The sequence below is a fragment of the Schistocerca serialis genome, chromosome 6, assembly GCF_023864345.2.
Source record: "Schistocerca serialis cubense isolate TAMUIC-IGC-003099 chromosome 6, iqSchSeri2.2, whole genome shotgun sequence".
Classification (NCBI taxonomy): Eukaryota; Metazoa; Arthropoda; class Insecta; order Orthoptera; family Acrididae; genus Schistocerca; species Schistocerca serialis.
Genome location: NC_064643.1, coordinates 245,782,169 through 245,803,082, shown reverse-complemented (window position 1 = coordinate 245,803,082; position 20,914 = coordinate 245,782,169). Strand labels below are relative to the sequence as shown.

At 40.6% G+C, this 20,914-nt stretch overlaps 1 protein-coding gene across 1 annotated transcript in view; it reads left to right on the top strand.

The window, feature by feature from the left end:
• The window catches only part of LOC126484081 (WD repeat-containing protein 89), a 277,264-nt gene that overhangs the window by 213,825 nt on the left and 42,525 nt on the right, over positions 1-20,914 (top strand). The window contains exon 10 of the mRNA XM_050107451.1: positions 11,086-11,172. Coding sequence (XP_049963408.1) covers positions 11,086-11,172 — 87 coding nt within the window. The remainder of the gene's footprint in view (positions 1-11,085; positions 11,173-20,914) is intronic.

Sequence of the window (20,914 nt, the reverse complement as noted above, 5' to 3'; positions counted from 1 at the left end):
TTTCAGGTGTGCTAGTTCTGCAAGGTTCGCAGGAGAGCTTCTGTAAAGTTTGGAAGGTAGGAGACGAGGTACTGGCAGAAGTAAAGCTGTGAGTACCGGGCGTGAGTCGTGCTTCGGTAGCTCAGTTGGTAGAGGACTTGCCCGCGAAAGGCAAAGGTCCCGAGTTCGAGTCTCGGTCGGGCACACAGTTTTAATCTGCCAGGAAGTTTCGTATCAGCGCACACTCCGCTGCAGAGTGAAAATCTCATTCTGAATCCTCATTACTGCTGTCCATATCTCTGCAGAGGACAACACAGTAACAAGGGGGGGGGGGGGGGGTTATTATTGTTATGATCTTCAGTCCAAAGACTGATTTGCTGCAGCTCTTCGTGCTAGTCTGTCATTTGCACTCCTCTTCATCTCTGCTTAACTACTGCGGCCTACTTTCTTTTGAACCTGGTTACTCTGTGTACTAGGCTTGGCCTCCTTGTTAAACCTGTACAATCACCCCCCCCCCCCCCCCCCCCCATACACACACACACACACACACCACATAAACAAATAATCAGGCTGTCCCATAAATTTCTTTCCTTCTTTCTTTCTTTCCAAGCTAATCATCAGCAATATTCTGTTGTACCGTGTTTCAGAAGCTTATGTTATCATCTTGTCTGAACTGTTTATTCTCCACAATTCACTTCTGTACAAGTCTACACTCAAGACAAATATTTCCAGAAAAGTCTTCCTGATAGTAAATTTATATTTAATATTAATAAATTTCTCTTTTTTAGGCATGATTTTCTTTCATTGCCAACCTGCATTTTTAATCCTCTCTACTTTGGCATTTCAGTTATTTTGCTGCCCAAATAGCAAAATTTGTCAACTAAGTTTGAAGGAACGCCACAAGTTGCAGTTAACATTTTTTATAGACCAGTTTTGCTCAGTTTAACTGGAGCATCACCAGAAAGTGTGGAATTCACACTGTGGAATTTTTATAAACATGTGGAATCTTAAATTGACATAAAAACAGTTACATTATGATAATTTCTGTTCAAAATAGTTCGCTAATTAAAGTGCCGGTGTCACAGTTCGTTGTATAACAGTACTTGTAACATTGTGGTCAGGTGCATCCAAAGTGAATGTACTATTTTTTACAGACCAAGTCAAAGTCTTTGTATGTATTTGTTTGAATTTACCTCACGGAAAATCATTTTAATTTTCTTACCATATTGTTATCAAACTATGTTAAATTACTGTCATTTGTTATGAAATATGTTTAAATTGTTATAGAAAACACAAATTTAAACTTAATTCACAACTTTTATAGTGGTATGTGTAGACATATCATTCTTTCATAAGACAGATTTCATCATGCTGTAATTTTTTTTTTAATACATCATCAAAAAATATAAATAGATGTCTTTAAAAAATACACTTTTGAAAATACTTCTGTAATGATAAAACAGCTGGGAGTTAAAATTATGTCTTGACAACAGCTCTGTAGTACTTTTTGAACACCTGGAATAAACCAGATAAAATAAATTGTTTTGATCATTTAATAAATTTTGCAATTTTGCCAAAAAAAGTGTCAAAGTACATATACTAGCTGAACTATCCCATGACTTTTGTCACCTCTGTGTAGTTGGCTGATACCATTGTCAATGTCAGAGATTAAGTTGGTCATATAATGACTTTTGTAATGTATAAAGTCATGTGCATCCAAAAATAATGTTGAATTTTTATTGAATTTACCTTGTGCTTTACTGCACGTCTTGGACTTGCTAGAGGCAAGGCGTAGTTCAGATTTTGTGAGAAGAAGAATGGTTACTAAGCCAAATCTCTCATAAATGTTAATTAAATGGTCTCTGCAAGTTATATATTTAAGTGAATATGAAGAAACTTATTGTGTTTTAAGTCAACTACATTGTTAATCGACGAGTACTTTGACAATAATGTTTGTATATGTGCTCATCAGATTACGGAAATAAGAGATAATTATTATTTGCCACACATGTCAATGAATATTAGAATGTGGCGACCCAAGTGACAGGACCTGAAGAAAATGGAAATTTCAAGACAGAAACTGGAAGAAGATATTAGGTGGTGTTGTAGCAACCAGGCCTAACAAGATACAAGAACTGTTTCCAGTAATTGTATTGAGTCCAATAAACCAATGGAAGAAAGTTGAGAGTGCAACGCAGTAAAAAATGTGAGAAAGTAAGGGGGGGGGGGGGGGGGGGGGGGGGGGTGAGAATACCGGGGATAAGACCTCAACTTTTCGACTAAGAAGATTAGGTGTGGAGAGTAAGCAGTTTTTACACGCGTACATTGTGCCGATGCAGTACCAGGCACCAATGTTGACTGCACCAGCCGCTGCTCACCATTTAAAGTATGTTATAAAGAATACTGCAATTTAAATTCCAACCATGCAGCATTGGCTGAACTTTCAAAGATGACTAACCATACTTTTGGCAAGAGACAAGATAGCATGAAAATTATCCATACCACAGATAAAATGACTCTTTGTTAAATGAATTGGAGGAATTAGAAATTTTTGTAGAAAAGAAGAGAAAGCTGCCAAATTTATTAAATCATTCAAATAAATTTAATTTACATGCAGTCTTCCAGTTGTCAAATTGCAATAGATAAACCATCAAGACGTTATCTTAATTTCCTGCTGTTTTATCCATACAGAAGTATTTTCAAAGGTGTATTTTTAAATGTATATTTTAAATGATATATATGTAAAGATATTTCTAAAGACGTATTTTTTTGAATAAGTATTTTAACAAATATTACAGAATAATGGAATTTGTCTAATGCAATAATGACACACTCCCATAAAAGTGGCAATTCAAATTTAAATGTATATTTTCCTTGTCAAATGTATCTCGCAGCAAATGGCAAATATTTACCACTGTTTGCTAGGAATATGGTAATCAAATTGAATGGGTTTTCACAAGGTAAATTCAATGAAAATACAACATTATTTTTGGATATTGACAACAGTATCAGCCAATTACACAGAGGTGACAAAAGTCATGTGATAGCGATATGCACAATAAAGATAGCAGTAGTATTGGGAACACATGCCATAAAAGGGCAGCACATGGTTGGAGCTGTCATTTGTACTCAGATGATTCATGTGAAAAGGTCTTCGGTGTGATTATGGCTGCACAATGGGAATTAACAGATTTTGAATATGGAATACTTGTTGGAGCTAGATGCTTGAGGCGTTCCGTTTTAGAAATCTTTGGGGAATTCAATATTCTGAGGTCCACAGTGTCAAGAGTTTGCCAAGGATACCAAATTTCAGGTATTACTGTTCACCATGGACAACACAATGGCCGACAGCCTACAGTTTACGACTGAGAACAGAGAACTGAGAATAGAGTTGTCAGTGCTAACAGACAAGCAACACTGCATGAAATAAAAACAGAAATCAATGTGTGACATACCTGTTAGGATAGTGTGGCAAGATTTGGCACTAAGGGGTATGGTAGCAGAAGACCAATGTGAGTGTCTTTGTGAACAGTGTGCATCTCTCCTGGGCTTGTGACCATATCGGTTGGACCCTAGGTGACTGGAAAACAGTAGCCTGGTCAGATGAGTCCTTTTTTCACTTGGTAATTTCTGATGGTAGGGTATGAGTGTGGTGCAGATCACAAGAAGCCATGAACCCAGGTAGTCAACAAGGCACTGTGCAAACTAGTGGCAGTTCCATAGTGGTGAGGGACTGTGTCTACATGGAATAGACTGGATCTTATGGTCCAACTAAACCAATGGTGGACTGGAAATAGTTATATTCGGGTACTTGGAAACCATTTGCAGCCATTCATGGACTTCATGTTCCCATGACAATACGCCATGTCCTGGGCCACAATTGTTCACTGGTGGGTTGAAGAACATTCAGAATGATTCGAGTGAATGATTTGGCCACCCAGATCATTCAACATAATCCCAACGAACATTTATAGGACATAATTGAGAGGTCAGTTCATGCAAAAAATCCCACACTGGCAATAGTTTTGCAATTGTGGATGGCTATCGAGGCAGCATGGCTCTACTGAGGCAGCATGGCACTATATTTCTGCAGGGACTTCCAACAACTTGTTGAGTCCATGCCATGTTGAGTTGCTGCACTACAGCAGACAAAAGGAGGTCTGACACGATATTATGAGGTATCCCATGACCTTTCTCACCTCGGTATACTTTGAACAGAAAACATCATAATGTAACTTTGTCTGACAATTTAAGTGGGCATATTGTAACACTTTGTAAATTCCACACTTTCTCTTGATGCTCTTGTTGAACTGAGTGAAACCAGTCAGTTAAAAATACTGATTGCAGTTTATGGCTATCCTACAAACTTAATTTTAATAGTCGGTGTTTCCTTTGCAGGCAATGCCCACTCTTGCTGAACTCATCTGCAGCTTTTAATGTCTCATTCCCTTAGTTAATTCCTTCAGCACTGCCTGATTTAATTTGACTACATTCCATTACCCTTATTTTACTTTTGTTAATGTTCATCTTATATTGTCTCCTCAAGACACTATCATTTCTGCTCTTTCAAGTCCTTATACCATTTCTGATAGAAATCGTCAACAAACCTCAAAGTTCTTATTTCTTGTCCTTGAATTTTAATTCCCCTTCCAAAATTCTGCTTAGATTCCTTCAAAATTTGCTCAGTATACCAAGTGAATTGTGATTGGATTACAATGCCTCACTGACTTCTCAATAACAGCTTGTTTTTTTTTATGTCTTGTGACTTATACAATGGTAGTCTAGTTTCTGTGCAAGTTATAGATAACTTTTTGCTTCCTGTATTTTATTCCTGATACCTACAGAATTTCAAATTGTGTATTCCAATCAGCAATCTCTTAACTGTACAAATGCTATAGATTTAGGTTTGCCTTTCTTTAACCTATCTTATTAGATAAGCCATAGGGTCACATTGCCTTGGGTGTCCTGCATTTCTGTGGAACCTAGAGTGATCTTCCCCAAGATGGGCTTCTACCAGTTTTTCAGTTATTCTGTAAATAATTCATGTCAATAGTTTTCAACTGTGACTTATTACACTGATAGTTTAATAATATTCACACTTCTAAGCAAGTACTTTTTTTTTAATTGGAATGTTACATTTTTCTTGAAATATGAGGATATTTCATATGTCTCATATACCTTGTATGCCATGTGGAATAGTTTTATTGTTGCTGGTTCCCCAAGGATCTCAATAATTCTGACAGGATATCATCCACTCTAGGGGCCTCGTTTTGACTTAGGTCATTCTGTGCTCTGTGTGTATGTGTGTGTGCCTAATATATATATATTTGCAGCATCATATCCCCCACCTTATTTTCGTTTTCTTCGTCTTCCTTTTCTGTAGTAATGATGTAAAGTTCATTTCTGTTGTATAGCTTTTCTACATAGTACTTCCTCGAGCTTCCTCCAAAGGTCTCTTCAATTTTCCTATAGCCAACATCTAACTTTCTTCTAGACATGTACGTATCTACAACTGTGCATTTGTCCTCTAGCCATACCTACTTAAGCATTTCGCACTTTCTTGATCTTTTTTAAATGTGTACATGCAACTTTTTTAATGTGTTTACCCTTCTTCAATGAAATTAAATATCTCATGTATTATCCAATAACTTCTAATGAGTCTTGTCTTTTTGCCTACTTTATATTTTTCTGCCTTCACTGTCTCTTTAAGCAACCAGTTTGTTTTCTATTGTACTTTTTTCCTCAGATTTTGTCAATCATTGCCTAATGCTCCCTTTGAAACTTTCAACAATTTGTTGTTCTTTCAGTTTATGCAGGTCCCCTCTTGTTAATTTCCTACCTTTCTGCGATGTCTTTTAGTCTGGAGTTCACAACCAATAAATGTTGACCATAGTCTATGCCTGCACCTGGAAATGTTTTTATTTTAAAATCTTTGTTTATCATGATATAATCAACCTGAAACCTTCCAATGTCTCCAGCTCTTTTCCACACATACAACCTTTTATCACAATGTGTATGCAGTGATTAAATGACGCTCTTTGCAAAACTCTAACAAGTGGCTTCTGTTTCATTTCTTTCCCCCAGTTACACTGCTACTATTTTTCCATGTCTTCCTTTTACTGTTGAATTCTAGTCTCCTTTCACAATTAAAATTTTGTCTCCCTTAACTATTTGCATAATTTCTTTTATCTTGTCATTATTTGTTTTTCTCTCATCATCATTTGTTCAGTTAGTAGATATATAAACTTGTGGAAGGTGTTGGGTTCATGTCTACCTTAGATAAAGTAATGAGTTCACTATGTTATTCACAGGAACTTATATTTTTATTTTCCTTTTCATTATTAGACATACTCCTGTATTACTGCTATTTGATTTTATACCTATAACTCTGTACTCTCCTCCTCAGAAGCACTGCTCTTCCTGCCACAGAACTTCACCAATTCCCACTGTATCTTATTTCAACATATCCATTCTGCTTATTAAATACTCAATGTAACTACCTGATTAAGGACATAATGTTCTATGCTCTGACCCATAGAATGCCAATTTTGTTTTTCCTGATGCCAATATTGTCTTGAGCAGTCCCTGCCTGAAGACCTGAGAGAGAGAGACTGTTTTTACTTCCAGAGTATTTCATCCAAGAGGATGCCATCATCATTAAGTTATACATTAGAGCTGCATGCTCTCAGGAAAAATGACGGATATAGTTTACTTTTTCTTTCAGCCTCTGCTGTAACAATACAGCATGGTCTTACTGGCTAAATGTAACAAGGGAAGATCAGTCATCCAGACTGCTGCCCCCTACAACTGCTGAAAAGGCTGCTTCCCCCTTCAGGAACCACAGGTTTGTCTGGCCTACCCACAGATAGCACTCTGTTATGGTTGCACACACTGTAAAGCAATTTGTATTGTGGCACGCAAGCCATCTGAACTCAAAAAGTTCCATAGTTCTTGGGGGAAGGGGGAGGGGGGGGGGAGTGGGGAGGGCAGGAGAACTAAGAAGTCATACCTTTTGGTTTGGCAGCCCACACATCAGTCTAATTTTGTACAGACAAATGCCAAGCTAATGACCTTTGCTTGGTGTGTGACTACTGGCGTTATGTCATATTAGTTCTATACTTTCTTGTAGCCTTACATGTGTGTTGGTTGGTCATGCGGTGACCATTACAGAGGAATGGAAAAGCCATTCTTCTAGTCTTCAGGATGGTGTTCGCCTGCCCCACCTGGGCTCTGTAGGTTTGATAGATTGGCAAGCGGTATAAGAGATCATTGGAGGAGTAAGGGAGCTGCAGGAACACAGATTGGGTGCCTGTAAATTCTTTTATTATTCCAACATGCACTTGTTTAGAGGAGCAGCCTAGTACTGATCCATGACATCTGTGTTCTGCGATGTGGCCAGATTTCATTCAATATTCTGGCTCCCAGAGAGAAGTATTGTTGTGGGGATTGTAGCAGTTGCAAGGCTCGGTGCTGCCTGAGTGTGGAGTGACCTTGTATAGTAAACCTTTCCCCAGAGGAATTGTGTCAAGAGCTGATGTAGCCAACTGGTGTTGTTACATTGCTACTGAAGTGGCCTTATGTTGCCTGTGTGGAAGTATTCTGAGTGCAGGATTGATGGCTGGGTTGTGCTGGTGCTTGCAGGTGCCAGTGACTTGGTGCTTGGGCTCGGCCAAGGGTGAGGGTTGCTGGGGGTTGGCCCATTGGGATACAAAGGAGATAGCCAGGTATGAAACCTGGACCAGTGTCTGAGTGGCAGCAGCTTGGCATAAGGTGCTGGAGAAGTCTCATGGTGGAAGCCGGAATGGCAACGGTTGACTTCTCAATGACTTGCCTATTTGACCGATGATCCAATGACTAGCTTGGCTCGATGGCCAGTACTTACATACAGCAAAGCGAGTCTCTTTTGGCACTGCAGCTGCCAGAGTCATGTTTGCTGCATACCAAAGTTCCCCTGCTTGGTAAGCAGGTGGACAGTGACACTGCAGTGCAATAGTGCATCAGTGTCTTGCCACAAGTGGCCCACTAATTGGACCTGTGTCTTGACACTGTTCGCTACTTCAAAGAATTCAGTTCAGTGGCTCTAGTCAGTGACTGTTCCAGAAACTAGCACGAGACCACCTAAAATGTGTACCACAGATGCAGTATCAGTCATACACTATACACCTTTAAATTCATTTATGCAATATCAGTCGTACACTATACGTATTTAAATTCCTTTTTGTCATTCACTTATTGCAGCAGTCTTCAAGCTGCCCCACTGAGGAATGCTAACGTTCTTTCTGGCTGCATCTTTGACTTGTCCCTTTTGACAGCAGTACCGAACTGTCTGGCAGGAATATTGGTGTGGAAGTCTGGGAGGCATCCTACAACAGTATTCCCACTAACATCATGAACGTCTGTACCCACTCTTTTCCTTTCTTCATCTCTATACTTATCCACAACAACATATACTCACCTTCTTTGGCTTAGTAATCCAGTCCTTCACAAGACGTACTATCCTTACGGTAGGAAAAATTAAGCATACAAGTTCAGAACAGAAATCTTAAACTGAATTATTTACAGAAAGTAAAGAGTCTGTGGTGAAGTCACTACATTCACATTTCTGATCATAGTGCTAGGAGAACTCTTGCTTAACCTCTAACTTCAACTCTCAGTTCCCGAGAGGCCCATACAATGTATCGTGGTTCATGAGCCTTGCAATGCTATTGATGTATTTAACCACAGGCACTTTACCAGTTACAATCTGTGCTCCCTAATACAACTTTGTAATACTCCATAACTCTTTCTCCTTAAAATAACTCCCCAATACTCATATATGTTCTCCCATTATGCAATATACTGATTTGAATAGTTGTTTTCATGCCCACTGAACTGGAGGGATTTGGGGTGTTATAATGATGACATCATGGTCAGTGGCACATCTTGCATCAGTGGTGTCTCAGTGCTTACTACTGTGCTTTGAGTCAGTTTTCATGTTGGGGGGGGGGGGGGGGGGGGGGAGGATTATCGCTGTGACAATTACCTATGTTTTAATTTGACAGAATTGTACCATGGTTTACAACTACCTCACTAGAAAACAGAATAAGCAAAAAGAGTGAAGAAACTAAAGGAAGAGAACAGCTATGCACATGACCCTGGCACTCTGTGGACATCAAACCACATATCTACTAGCATAAACTCTTAAAGAACTACTAAATTCCTAATTCATATATCAACATTATTGTCAACAAACTATGCCTAAAATTACCTAATATCTGCATTGATGTAAACTTCTTTGGTACACAGAGCCTTCCTTGTCTCAACCAAGCACCATCCCTGCCCAACCTAGCATATCTCCTTTCTTCTGGCATACCACATCGTGTGAATCAGTGCATAGGACCACATGACACACTAGGTTACATTGTGTACACACAACAAATGTTATTGTTTTATCCCTTTAACCCTTCCCAGATACCACAATCAAATCTGTACCTGAAATAATGAAAAACATGATGGTGCGTAGAGGACATATCCAAGGAACAAATTATATGAAGACCCCATGAGTGGTTACAAAATGCACATGCTGTTACCTGCTTACATTGCCGATGACCATAGCGCCTTTGCCAATCCTGCTTCTGATGCCAACATGTAGCATTTGGTGTGTGCAATGGCTGATACAAATGGGTGGAAGAACTGTTCTTTTAGTTTTCAGGATGGCATTTGGCTCCACCTCATGAGCATCGTAGGTTTGGTGTATTTGTGAGGGCTACAGGAGTCTGTTGAAAGAGTAAGGTAGCTGCAACAAGACAAATTATGTGCATGTAAACTCTAAACTCTTATTATTGTTCTGACATGCTTGAGTAATTACAGAAGCATGTTTTCATCAAGTGATGCAGCATGGTATTGATTCATGCTGTCTGTGTTCCGGAGCATGGTCGGGCTTCAGTCTCACGGGAGAAACATTGTCATGGAGATGGCAATAGCTGTTAGGCTAAGTGCAGTCTGAGTGCAGAGTGATCTTGTATAACAAAGAATTTCCCAGGAGTGCTGTGTCAGATACTGATGCAGCCGACTGGATTTTTGTTACTAGCGATGCAGTCGGCTGAGTACAGGATATGTTGGACGGTGATGGCTGTCCAGCAAAATGGTTCAAATGGCTCTGAGCACTATGGGACTTAACATCTGAGGTCATCAGTCCCCTAGAACTTAGAACTACTTAAACCTAACTAACCTAAGGACATCACACACATCCATGCCCGAGGCAGGATTCGAACCTGCGACCGTAGCAGTCATGCGGTTCCGGACTGAAGCACCTAGAACCGCTCGGCCACCGTGGCCGGCGCTGTCCAGCATTTGCAGGTTTCCAGTAGCTGGGCTTGGTTGCAGGCGAGGTCTGCTTGTGGTTGGCTTGTTGGGAAGTGACAGAGACATTCACGTTTGAGCCCAATACCTGTGTCTGCATTGGCAGCTCATGGCAGAAGATGATACAGCGATGGTTGACGATTTTGTGACTGATGCTCCAATGAACTGCTGACTTGCCTGGCCATACAATCAGTAATTATATGTAACATAGTGGTCTGTTGTGACGCTTTGGCTGCTAGAGCCACATTTGCTGTGTATTAAAGTGCTCCTGGATACTGTGAGCACTGGGGCACTGACCTGCAGGCAGACAGCGATGCTGTGGCACAACACTTGATCTATGTGTTGCCACCAGTGGCCTGCTTTTCAGTGTTAAGACATGTTACTAGATCTGTCTTTACACTCAACAGTCAATAACAAAGCCTGAAGGTAATCAGCGAGTGCTCTATTGAAATATGATAAAGCTTTAATGGCATCATCTCAAGCAACATCCATGGAGTCTTTGCAGTTGCTTCTTATTACATTAGAGGAAAACATATTAAATCCACCCCCTCCCGCCCCCCTTTTAGTTATGTGACTTAAGAATTTAATTTAGAGTAGTTTGCCTCAGCCTTCAAATTGCTGATTAATTGTTTTTATTTTCTTCTTCTTCTTTTTCTTCTTCTTCTTCTTCTTTCTCTCCACCGGTCTCATCAAACGGCATTTTCTCCACACAAACCTCCAAAGAAAGGACATGTATGATATATTCATGAATAATTGCTTTTTCAGGATCAAGTTTTATTAACGGGCGGAGAAGGTGGTTTCCTTAGTTTGTGGACACGTGACGATGAATCTAATACTGGCCATCAAACAAAGGTATGTAGTTAATGTTCTTAGTTCTTCGTAATGGATTTTTGTCTTCAATACTGATCTATATAAGTCTATATAATCTCATATTACCAGTAAACCAATATTTTATGTATGTGCTTCACAAATAAAGATAAGCTAAAGAAACAGTAAAGCCTACTAATCATCATTAAGAGAGCTGATATCTCTGCAGATTGGTTTAAACATTTTAGTCAGCCATGAAATTAAAAAATTGACCTTGACAGTAGTTTGTAGTCCTTTACATGCTCATATGAGATTTTGTTATGACTTTATATATAGAGAGAGGTTGGGTATAAATTCCATGTTTTCTAAGTCTCTCTTTACTCTTCTGTTTATCACCACATGCAGTAGAACTTGCTAACTGTGCAGCAACATCACAGTCACTATCTGTCTATGGTTCACCAACTTTACTTGCTAACTGCTGTAGACTATTCCTAATTTAATTTGGGTTGAAAACCATAGGTCTGAGGAGGATCTCATCTTTTCAGGCAGCCAAATATATTTTAAACAAAGGAGCTAACTTTGCTTTTCATTCATACATTTCGTAGCTCTGGCGTTACAACCATTAGCCAGAAAGATAACCGTCAGACTACTTATTCCATGAAATTTTAGGAATGCAGCCAGATTATGTCGACTTCTTGCTATGACATTTCATGACAACTGTTCGGTGATCTTGAGGTGAGTGTTTTGCACTGGAGATTGCTAGTTCACATCACTGACTTAATACCAAAACTTGGTGTGGAGACACACCCATGAAGGCAGTTGCTACACGAGCGACCTCTATCGAGTTTCCTGCCCTCTTCGAATGTTGCTCTATGCGTGTTGTGTAGGCACATGTGTAATGGTGATACTAAGTGTGCACTCTCTTGTCTGAATGCATGCTCACCAAGTTGAAATTCAGATGTCAAAATTAATGAAATTAACTGGTGCTAGACATTTCATTAGTCATCCTTTTTCTCTGAAGAAATTAAAGAAAACATTGAGTCCCATGCCTTATAAAGCAGACAGCTGCCACTACAATTAATAAGACCTTCTGTGCCAAACATATTTTTACCAGTTCATTAATAATTGAATCGCAGAAAGATCTCATCAAGGCCAAGCTATCCATTACAGAAAATCCATGGAATGTGCTGTTTATATACAGTGCTCTGCCATGGCTGACTTACTGGGCTGTGAAAGACAAGTGTAATGATCATTTTCAATGCATATTTCATATTCTGTGTGTATTATCTGACCAGTGTAGGCTTTGCCACAATGGCAAGGTATTGTGTACATTCCAACCTTTCGCAATCCCAGATTGTCCTTTAGTGAACCGAGAAGAGCACAAGACTTTGTGGGTAGGTGAAATATTACTTTGATGTAATGTCTCCTAAGATTCTGTCTAATTTTGACAAAATATTGCCAACATATGTGAGGAATACTATTTTCTTGAACCACTCCTTCTCCCTTTGATTGTATGAGTGGCCAAATTTCTTCTTCCTTAAAGCTGTGCTGATCTGGTGTGGAGAATATCTATTATCTTTGAACACAGATTGTAGATGTTCCATTTTCTCTGCAAGGTTATCTCCATCAGACACGACATGTGGCTGATGCATCAATGTTCGAAGGATGCCCATAGTTTATGATGGGTAGTGGCAGCTGGACACTTGCAGATACAGGCCTGCATATGTGAGTTTATGGTAAACAGTGATCCATCCACTTTCCAGCAGACCAAGATGTCTGGAAATGGCAGACAGCCTTCTCTGCTTCCATTGTAAATTTTATATTCTTGCAGTTAGACTGCATATGCTACAAAAAGAGTGGCAGTTCTTCTTCACTGTGGAGCCACACTACAAAAGTATCATCTACAAATCCTCAGCTAAATCAAGTGCCCTCTCCTCATCATCTTCCATAAGAAAGTTTGCCACCAGAGAGGAGAGAGGACTGTCCATTACAACACTATCAATTTGCTCAAAATATTCACTATTGAATAAAAAGTTGGTTGAGGATAGGACATGATAAAATAGCACTGTTATAATGGCTTTAAACTTACTGCTGATGAGTGACAACGAATGCAAGAGAGGATCCAGTGAAAAATGAGATGTCATCATAGCTTACTAATAAGTCTGACTTGTTGAGTCAAAATGACATTAGTCTATTAACAAAGTCACCTGAGTTGCAACTATGATGGGAGCGCTTCCCCACAAAACGTCTCGGTATAGACGCAAGATGTCTAGCTAAGTCATGCGTTGGAGTACTGATATTGCTCACAATAGGACGTAATGGAAGATCTTCTTTATGTATCACTGGAAGAACATATATAATCCATGTTGGAAAAGTGCTGTGACATCTTAATCTCTTCACAACTCTTGTGGAATGGAAGATGATTCAGCAAGACTAACATTTTTCTTTCCACTCTCTCTGTATGGTCTTTATCAATCTCTCATTACTTTGATTCACTTAACAAGCTATAAATAGTCTGGTCATAGATTGTGTGTAACAACAGCACAGTGGAGTTTCCCTTATTCACTGGAAAGACAAAGTGTGTGGCTTGTTTCACATCTTATTTCTTCTGCTGCGCCACTGGGAAGCGTTCTGATATGCTCTTCAACAGCACTAATAAAATCAATTAAAGGCAAGGATCTAGGCATAGGCGCGAAGTTCAAGTGTTTCCCAAGCCATGACAGTGTTACATAGCCCAAAACCTTATTCATAAAACTGACCATGCAGTGTTAAAAATCATCTTCTTGTCGTAACATTGCTGATGGTTCGGCAAACTTGGAAGTTTGTCTTGTAGCAGACTCCTTATAGAACCGTCTGATTTTGCCCAATCCATGCTGTTGGACGTTGGAAGCATTCTCTACGTGCAGATAAAAAAGCTGGTTTGAAATGGTATCCAGTTCACAGCTTGCCTTACGTGTGATGAACTTTGCAGTGGCAGTCTTGATAAAATGTGTCACTCTGGCAAACTTTGGATTGAAGCCGTTGTCCTGACACTTCATTAAAAAACACAAAGAATGTAACAATCTTTCTGGCTTGTTACATAACTTATCCAACCTCTGGACGTGTGACGCCATCTCCGCAGTGAAGAGGTATCTGATGTGATTCTTGAAATTTTCCCAGCATAAGACTATTGTATGAAGTTCTGGGATTGAAGCCAGATTACATGGACAACTAGACATGATATTTCGCCTGGCAACCATTCAGCCATCTTCAGATAAATGTTTTGCACTGGAGATTGCCAGTTCACAATCGCTAACTTTATTCTAAAAATTGTCATGGAGATGTATGCACAAAGGCAGTTCCTAGATGAGCAGCCTCTATCAAATTTCAGCCTCTTCAAATATTGCTCTATCTGTGGTGCACATGCGTAATGGTAATACTACAGGCACACTCTGTCAGAATGCATGCTCACTGAGTTGAAATTCAGATGTCAAAATTAATAAAATTGACTATCACTTTATGTACCATTAGTAATAAAATGTTTCCTTTCTGAACAAATTCAAGAAATCACTGGGTCTCACGCCTTATCCAATTGAAAGCCGCTATCATGATTAATAAGATCTTCCACCAAATGTATTTCAACTGATTCTGTAATAAATGATGGCTCGATCTTCACACATATGCCTACAACCTTGCCCTTAACGGATTTTATTAGTACTGTTGAAGATATCAGACTTCTTCCCAGTCAGAAGAATTAAGATGTGAAACATGGCATGTACTTATGAGGGCTTCACCTCGAAAGAGTACTGTTTCCTCCATGGAAAGAGCCACACTACGCAAGCTACGACATGATCCTTACATGGTGGTCATAGCTTGTTGAGTAAACCAATGTACCAGAAGACTGATAAAGACCCCCCATAGAGAGTAGAATGCCAAATATCAGCATTGTTGAATTCTTCTTCCCTTCCAAAAGAAGTTATGTAAAGATTAATACCTCACAGTTCTGTTCCACCATGGTTATATGGTCTATAAAGAAACACAAAGAAGGTCTTCCGTTATGTACTATTGTGAGCAATAACAGTGATCCAGTGTATGACTTAGCTAGATATCTTGCATCTGTACTCAGATCTTTTGTGAGCAAATGCCTGTGTCATATTTGCAACTCCTGTGACTATTAACAGACTGAAGTCACTTTGACTCAACAAGCTACCATGTCATCTCACTCTCCACTAGGGTCCCTCTCCTACATTCATTGTCACTCATCAGCAGTAAGTTCAAAGCCAGTATGCTGGCTGCTGTGGCCGAGTGGTTCTAGGCACTTCAGTCTGGAAACGCACGACTGCTGTGGTCACAGGTTCGAATTCAACATTGAATATTTTGAGCAAATTGAGTGTTGTCATGGATAGTTTCTCTCCCTCCTGGTAGCTAACTTTCTTATGGAAGACTATGAGGAGAGGGCACTTGGTTTGGCTGAACTTAAATTTTCTGGCTATATGTAGGTGATACTTCTGTAGTGTGGCCGCACAGTGAAGAAGAACTGTCATGTGTTGTGCAGCACCTGAATTCTATCCATGACAATATAAAATTTACAATGGAAGTGGAGAAGGGTGGCTTCCTGCTGTTCTGGACAACTTGCTCAGTCGGAAAGTGCATGGATCATTGGGGAATTCCATTTACCGTAAGCCCACACATACAGACTTGTATTTGCAGAGGTCCAGCTGCCACCACTCATCAAAAAATAGGGATGTCATTTGAACACTTGTGCACCAGCCACAAGTTGTGTCTGATAGAGACAGCCTTGCAAAAGGAGCTAGAACATCTACAGTGTGTGTTCAAAGATAATGAATACTCTTCACATCGAAACAGAACCAACCCACATGATCAAGAGGATATGGAGCTGCTTAAGTCCCGACCATTCCTCCCATATGTTGGCAGTATTTCATTGAAATTAGCCAGAATTTTTAAGGAAACATTATGTCAAAGTAATCTTACTCCTGCCTACAAAGACTTGTGCTCTTCTTGGTTCAGTATATGACGATTTGGAATTGTGGGGAGCTGAAAACTACAGAGTACCTTGCTAGTGTGGCAAAGTCTACACTGAACAATAGAAACTCCATGTAGAAACGTCAACAATTAGGAAAAGATAGATTGCTACTTAGCGCAAAGAAGGCACATTAAATTGCAGAGACAGGCACAATCAAAAGACACTTATACGAAGCTTTTGATCACAACCTTCATCAACAAAAGAGAAACAGAGAGACACACACAAGCAGGCTACTCCATCTTTTTGAACCAGTTCAGGCACTTTCCTTGGCAAAAACTCACTCTCACTAATGGTCAATTGTGAATGGTCGATTTCAATTTATTGGGAGAATCTTAGGAAAGAGTGGATTACCTGGAAAGGAGATTGCATACAAGATGCTGGTGTGATCTATTCTTGAGTACTGCTTGAGTGTTTGGGATCTGTACCAGAAGACATGGAAGCAATTCAGAGTCAGCCTGCTAGATTTGTTACCAGTATGTAAGTGCTACGGAGAGGCTTCGGGAACTCAGATGGGAATCCATTGAGGGAAGGCAATGTTCTTTTCGAGAAGCACTGTTGAGAAAATTTAGGAAACCAGCATTTCAAGCTGACTGCTGAATGATTCTTCTGCCACCAACATACATTGCGCATAATGACCATGAAGATAAGATACGAGAATTAGGGCTCATACGGAGGAATATAGAGAGGCATTTTTCCCTCGCTCTATTTGTGAGTGGAACAGAATAGGAAATGACTAGTAGTGGTACAGGATGCCCTCCAACATGCACCATATGTGGCTTGCGGAGTATCTATGTAGATGTAGATATAGATGTAAACCATGGAATTCCCCCAGATGGCCTAGCCATAAAAATTCCTTTCTCTGGATCCCACCCCTCCTTTCACTATGAACTTCACCTTTTCAGATTATGCCAGCACCTGGCCCTCATAAACCTGGTATAACAAAAACATATCTCCATGGCATGGGCACCCCAATTCACCTCTGCTCCCTTTGCAGGATGCTACTACTGTGCAATTCCTGCTCCATACATCACATTTCTGAAACTGAGCCCCTCCCTCTCCAGCACCTGGAGGAACATTTCCAGACACCACCTCCCTAAGTTACCCAACTTGCTATCATACTGCCTGAGGGCACCACTATCCAACCCCTATCCTACCCACAGTGTTCCTCCTCACCATCCCTCATAGCAGCTAAACCCTACCTAGCTGATCTTTTCAACTTGCCACATCTCCTAATACTCCCAGCACTCCAACAAATCCAGAGATAAAACATTCCTTAACACTGTTGATAACCTTTCCACCAAAACCCTCAGCTCCACAGAGTTTCAGTCCTATTGAAAGGCCTTACCATTAACCCCAAACCCAAATTTAACCATGTGGGACTTATCAAAGACCTATTCTCCTTCTCCTGATCCCTGCAGTGGAAGCACTTCTTTGCCGCCAATCCCTCCAACCAAAACAAACGTAATTCCAATTTTGAACCCTACCTCGCCCAGTTCATGACACTATCCAACCATGATCCACCCCTCCCCCCTTCCCATATAACCACTTCCTGATAACCTTCCAGGAATTCCTTACCTCCTTTGCCAGGTCCCTTACTCAGAATAGCTACCTTTCAGCAGAAGAAAAACTTGCCATATGCAACCTCAAAACAAATCCTGACTTAATCATCTTGCCTGCAGACAAAAGGTTCAACCACTGTTGTTATGATTCGCAGTGACTACATGGCGGAAGGCCTCCACCATTTATCAGATTCCTCCACCTATAAATTTTGCCAGAGTGATCCAATTGCAGAAGTCCAACACAATCTCCAATTCCTGCTTTAGGCTTTAACCTTAGGCCCTTTCCAGAACCTCTCCCATGAATCCATTTGACTCCTCACCCCTATGGCATCCTGCACACCTGTCTTCTACATGCTCCCCAAAATCCGCAAACCCAACAACCCTGGCTGGTTATTGTTTTCTTGTTGAAAGAATTTCAGCCCTCGTTGACCAACACCTCCAACCAATTGCCAATAATCTAGCCTCCCACATCAAAGATGTCAGCCACTTCCTTCACTGACTCTTCACCATCCCCACCCCTTAACGTCCCGGATCGCTACTCGTCACTGTTGACTCCACCACCATATACACCAACATCCCTCATGCCCATGGTCATTCCAGCATTGAACACTCCTTTCCCAATCCTTCAGACTCCAGACCCACTACCTCATTTCTCATCCACATTGTATATCTTAATCCTAACCCAAACCTACTTATGCTTTGAAGGAGATGCACTGCTGGTGAATTCACCTTCAGACACTGTCCTGGACATATCGTGGGTAGATTCACTTTAGAACCCTATCCTGGCTGCAACGCATGTTGGATCCACCTCTGAACCCTATCCTGGTCAAAATGTGTTGTGTATCCAACTATAAGCTCTATCTCAGTCCTAATCAGAATCTATGAATCTACACTGTGCTATGCCCCCCCCCCCCCCCCCCCCCCCACATGAAACTGATACACATACATGTACAGAAAAATAGTTCAGTTGTGATGTGTTGACAGCTGTACTACATTTACAAGCAAATTTAGAGTACATGGCTAGAAGTGACATCTTGATCACGTGAATAGAAATTACATAAAATCGGTAAAACTGAGGGAGAATTGGAGTGTGTCTTACATGTCTGCTTGGGGCAGTAAAATTCTTATATGTGGGAATAGTGTGGGACTGCAGGAGGAATACGGAAAATGTTGGAAATGTATTTCCTGCATAGGAATATTAACAGTGTTACATTCCACACACCTAAAATATCGGAAACCACACTGCTTTAACATTATAGCATGTTTAAGTGCAAAACAGTGTACCTTAGGAATTTGTGTTTATGTTCTATGACAGTTTCTCTCTTTCCGATATATTCTTACCATGGAATCCAAACCCTACAACACTACTACAGAATTGCTAGCAGAAGTGATGTACATGAAATGTTTTGAACTCCTTCCATCTGGAGCTCCGTCTTGCATAAACCATATGTTTCTTCTTCTTCTTAATCATCTGTCATATCACCACAATACTCTCAAATGTATTAGGTTCATATTTACTATACACCAACAAGGAGTATTAACCTCCTCAGTGTGCACACATCTAGAGAGATCATCTGTAATTGGTTGGGTGATATGAGTAAGATTCATACAGAACAATCCTTGCAGAACAGGGAATCTGCAGCACAGTCATGGGCTCTCTGCTGGCACCTTCCTGTGCCAAGCTGTTTATGAGTCATCTAGAGGAGACCTGCATAGACTCCCAAAATGCCAAACCCCTTAATCTGGTTTGGGTTCGTTGATGATATCATGATGATGTGAACTCAAGGCCAAGACACCCTACCTTCATTCATTCACAATCTCAACACCTCTCCCATCCGCTTCACCTGGTCCTCCCTAACCCAGTGTGCCACCATCCTCAATGTTGACCTCCTCCTCTCTGATGGCTCCATCCGTACCTTTGTCCATGTTAACCCACCAACCACCAACAGCACCTGCATTTTGATAGCTGTCATACCGTTCCTAAAGTGGTGTTCCATCACCCACCCAGCCACCACAACATCATAGTCCGTGCCTGCCCCACGTCCTATCCCAAGCACTTGCCACAAGGATCATAACTCTGTGGAAGACCCAGATGCAAGACATTCCCAATTCCTATTCCAGTATTATCAAAGGTTCATCCTACCCCATGAGGGGCCTGGTCACATATGAGAGCAGCCATGTTATTTACCAGCTCTGTTGCAACTATTGTACAGCTTTTTATATTGGTATGACAACCAACCAGTTGTTCACCAGGATGAAAGACCACAGCCAAACTGTGGCCAAGAGCAAAGAAGACCACCCTGTGCACAACTTGCAGCTGAGCGTAACATGCTTGATTTTGATATAGCTGCTTCACTATCAGAGCCATATGGATCCTTCTCTCCACCACCAGCTTTTCTGAACTGTGAAGGTGGGAGTTATCCTTGCAACAAATTTTCTGCTCCTGTAATTATCCCAGCCTCAACCTACAGTAACATACTGTCCCCACACCCTCCACCAAACAGTTTTCACCCATGTGTCTTATCATCTCCTCCTCACTCTTGTCTCCCAGCCTCTTTAGTAGCCACTGTCTGCCAACGCACCCACCCATCTTTCCTCGCTCCTCTCCTTTTCACTCCTTTGTTTCTGCACCTCCCAGCCCCAAAACCTCCTGACGCTGCACTTGTTGGTATTCTAGTGTGTGCACACTCTCCTAGACAGCATCCCTCTGTTCCTACTTCCATACACAACTATCCCTTTGTCTGCTGTGCCCCTTCCAGATTGCTTCTGCCATCCCACGTGGTAGTTGCATTTGGGCCTGTCCTGCCGGTGTTGGTTGTCGTGTGTGTGAGGTGTGCTTGCTTTTGTATATGAGTGGTGTAGCTCTTTGTTCCTCTTTCACTGATGAAGCCTGTGGCCAAAGGCTTTGTATAAGTATCTTTTACATGAGCCTGTCTGCAACTTAATCTGTCTTCTTTATGGTAAGTAGCATTCTATCTTTTCCTACTTTGTTGTTAAAGCTTATATTGGTCAGACAATGTGCACAGTGGGTGAAGGATGTATGAAGTGACAAAAATTCTGAAATTTTTTTTTTATTGGATCTTCATTTATTACATGGTATTGATACTTCAGTTCCTGAATTCCACTCCTGTCATAAAAATAATAATTAAAAAAAGCTTGCATTGGGCCAAGCACGTTTGTTGTTCTGTTATTACCTCATATTATT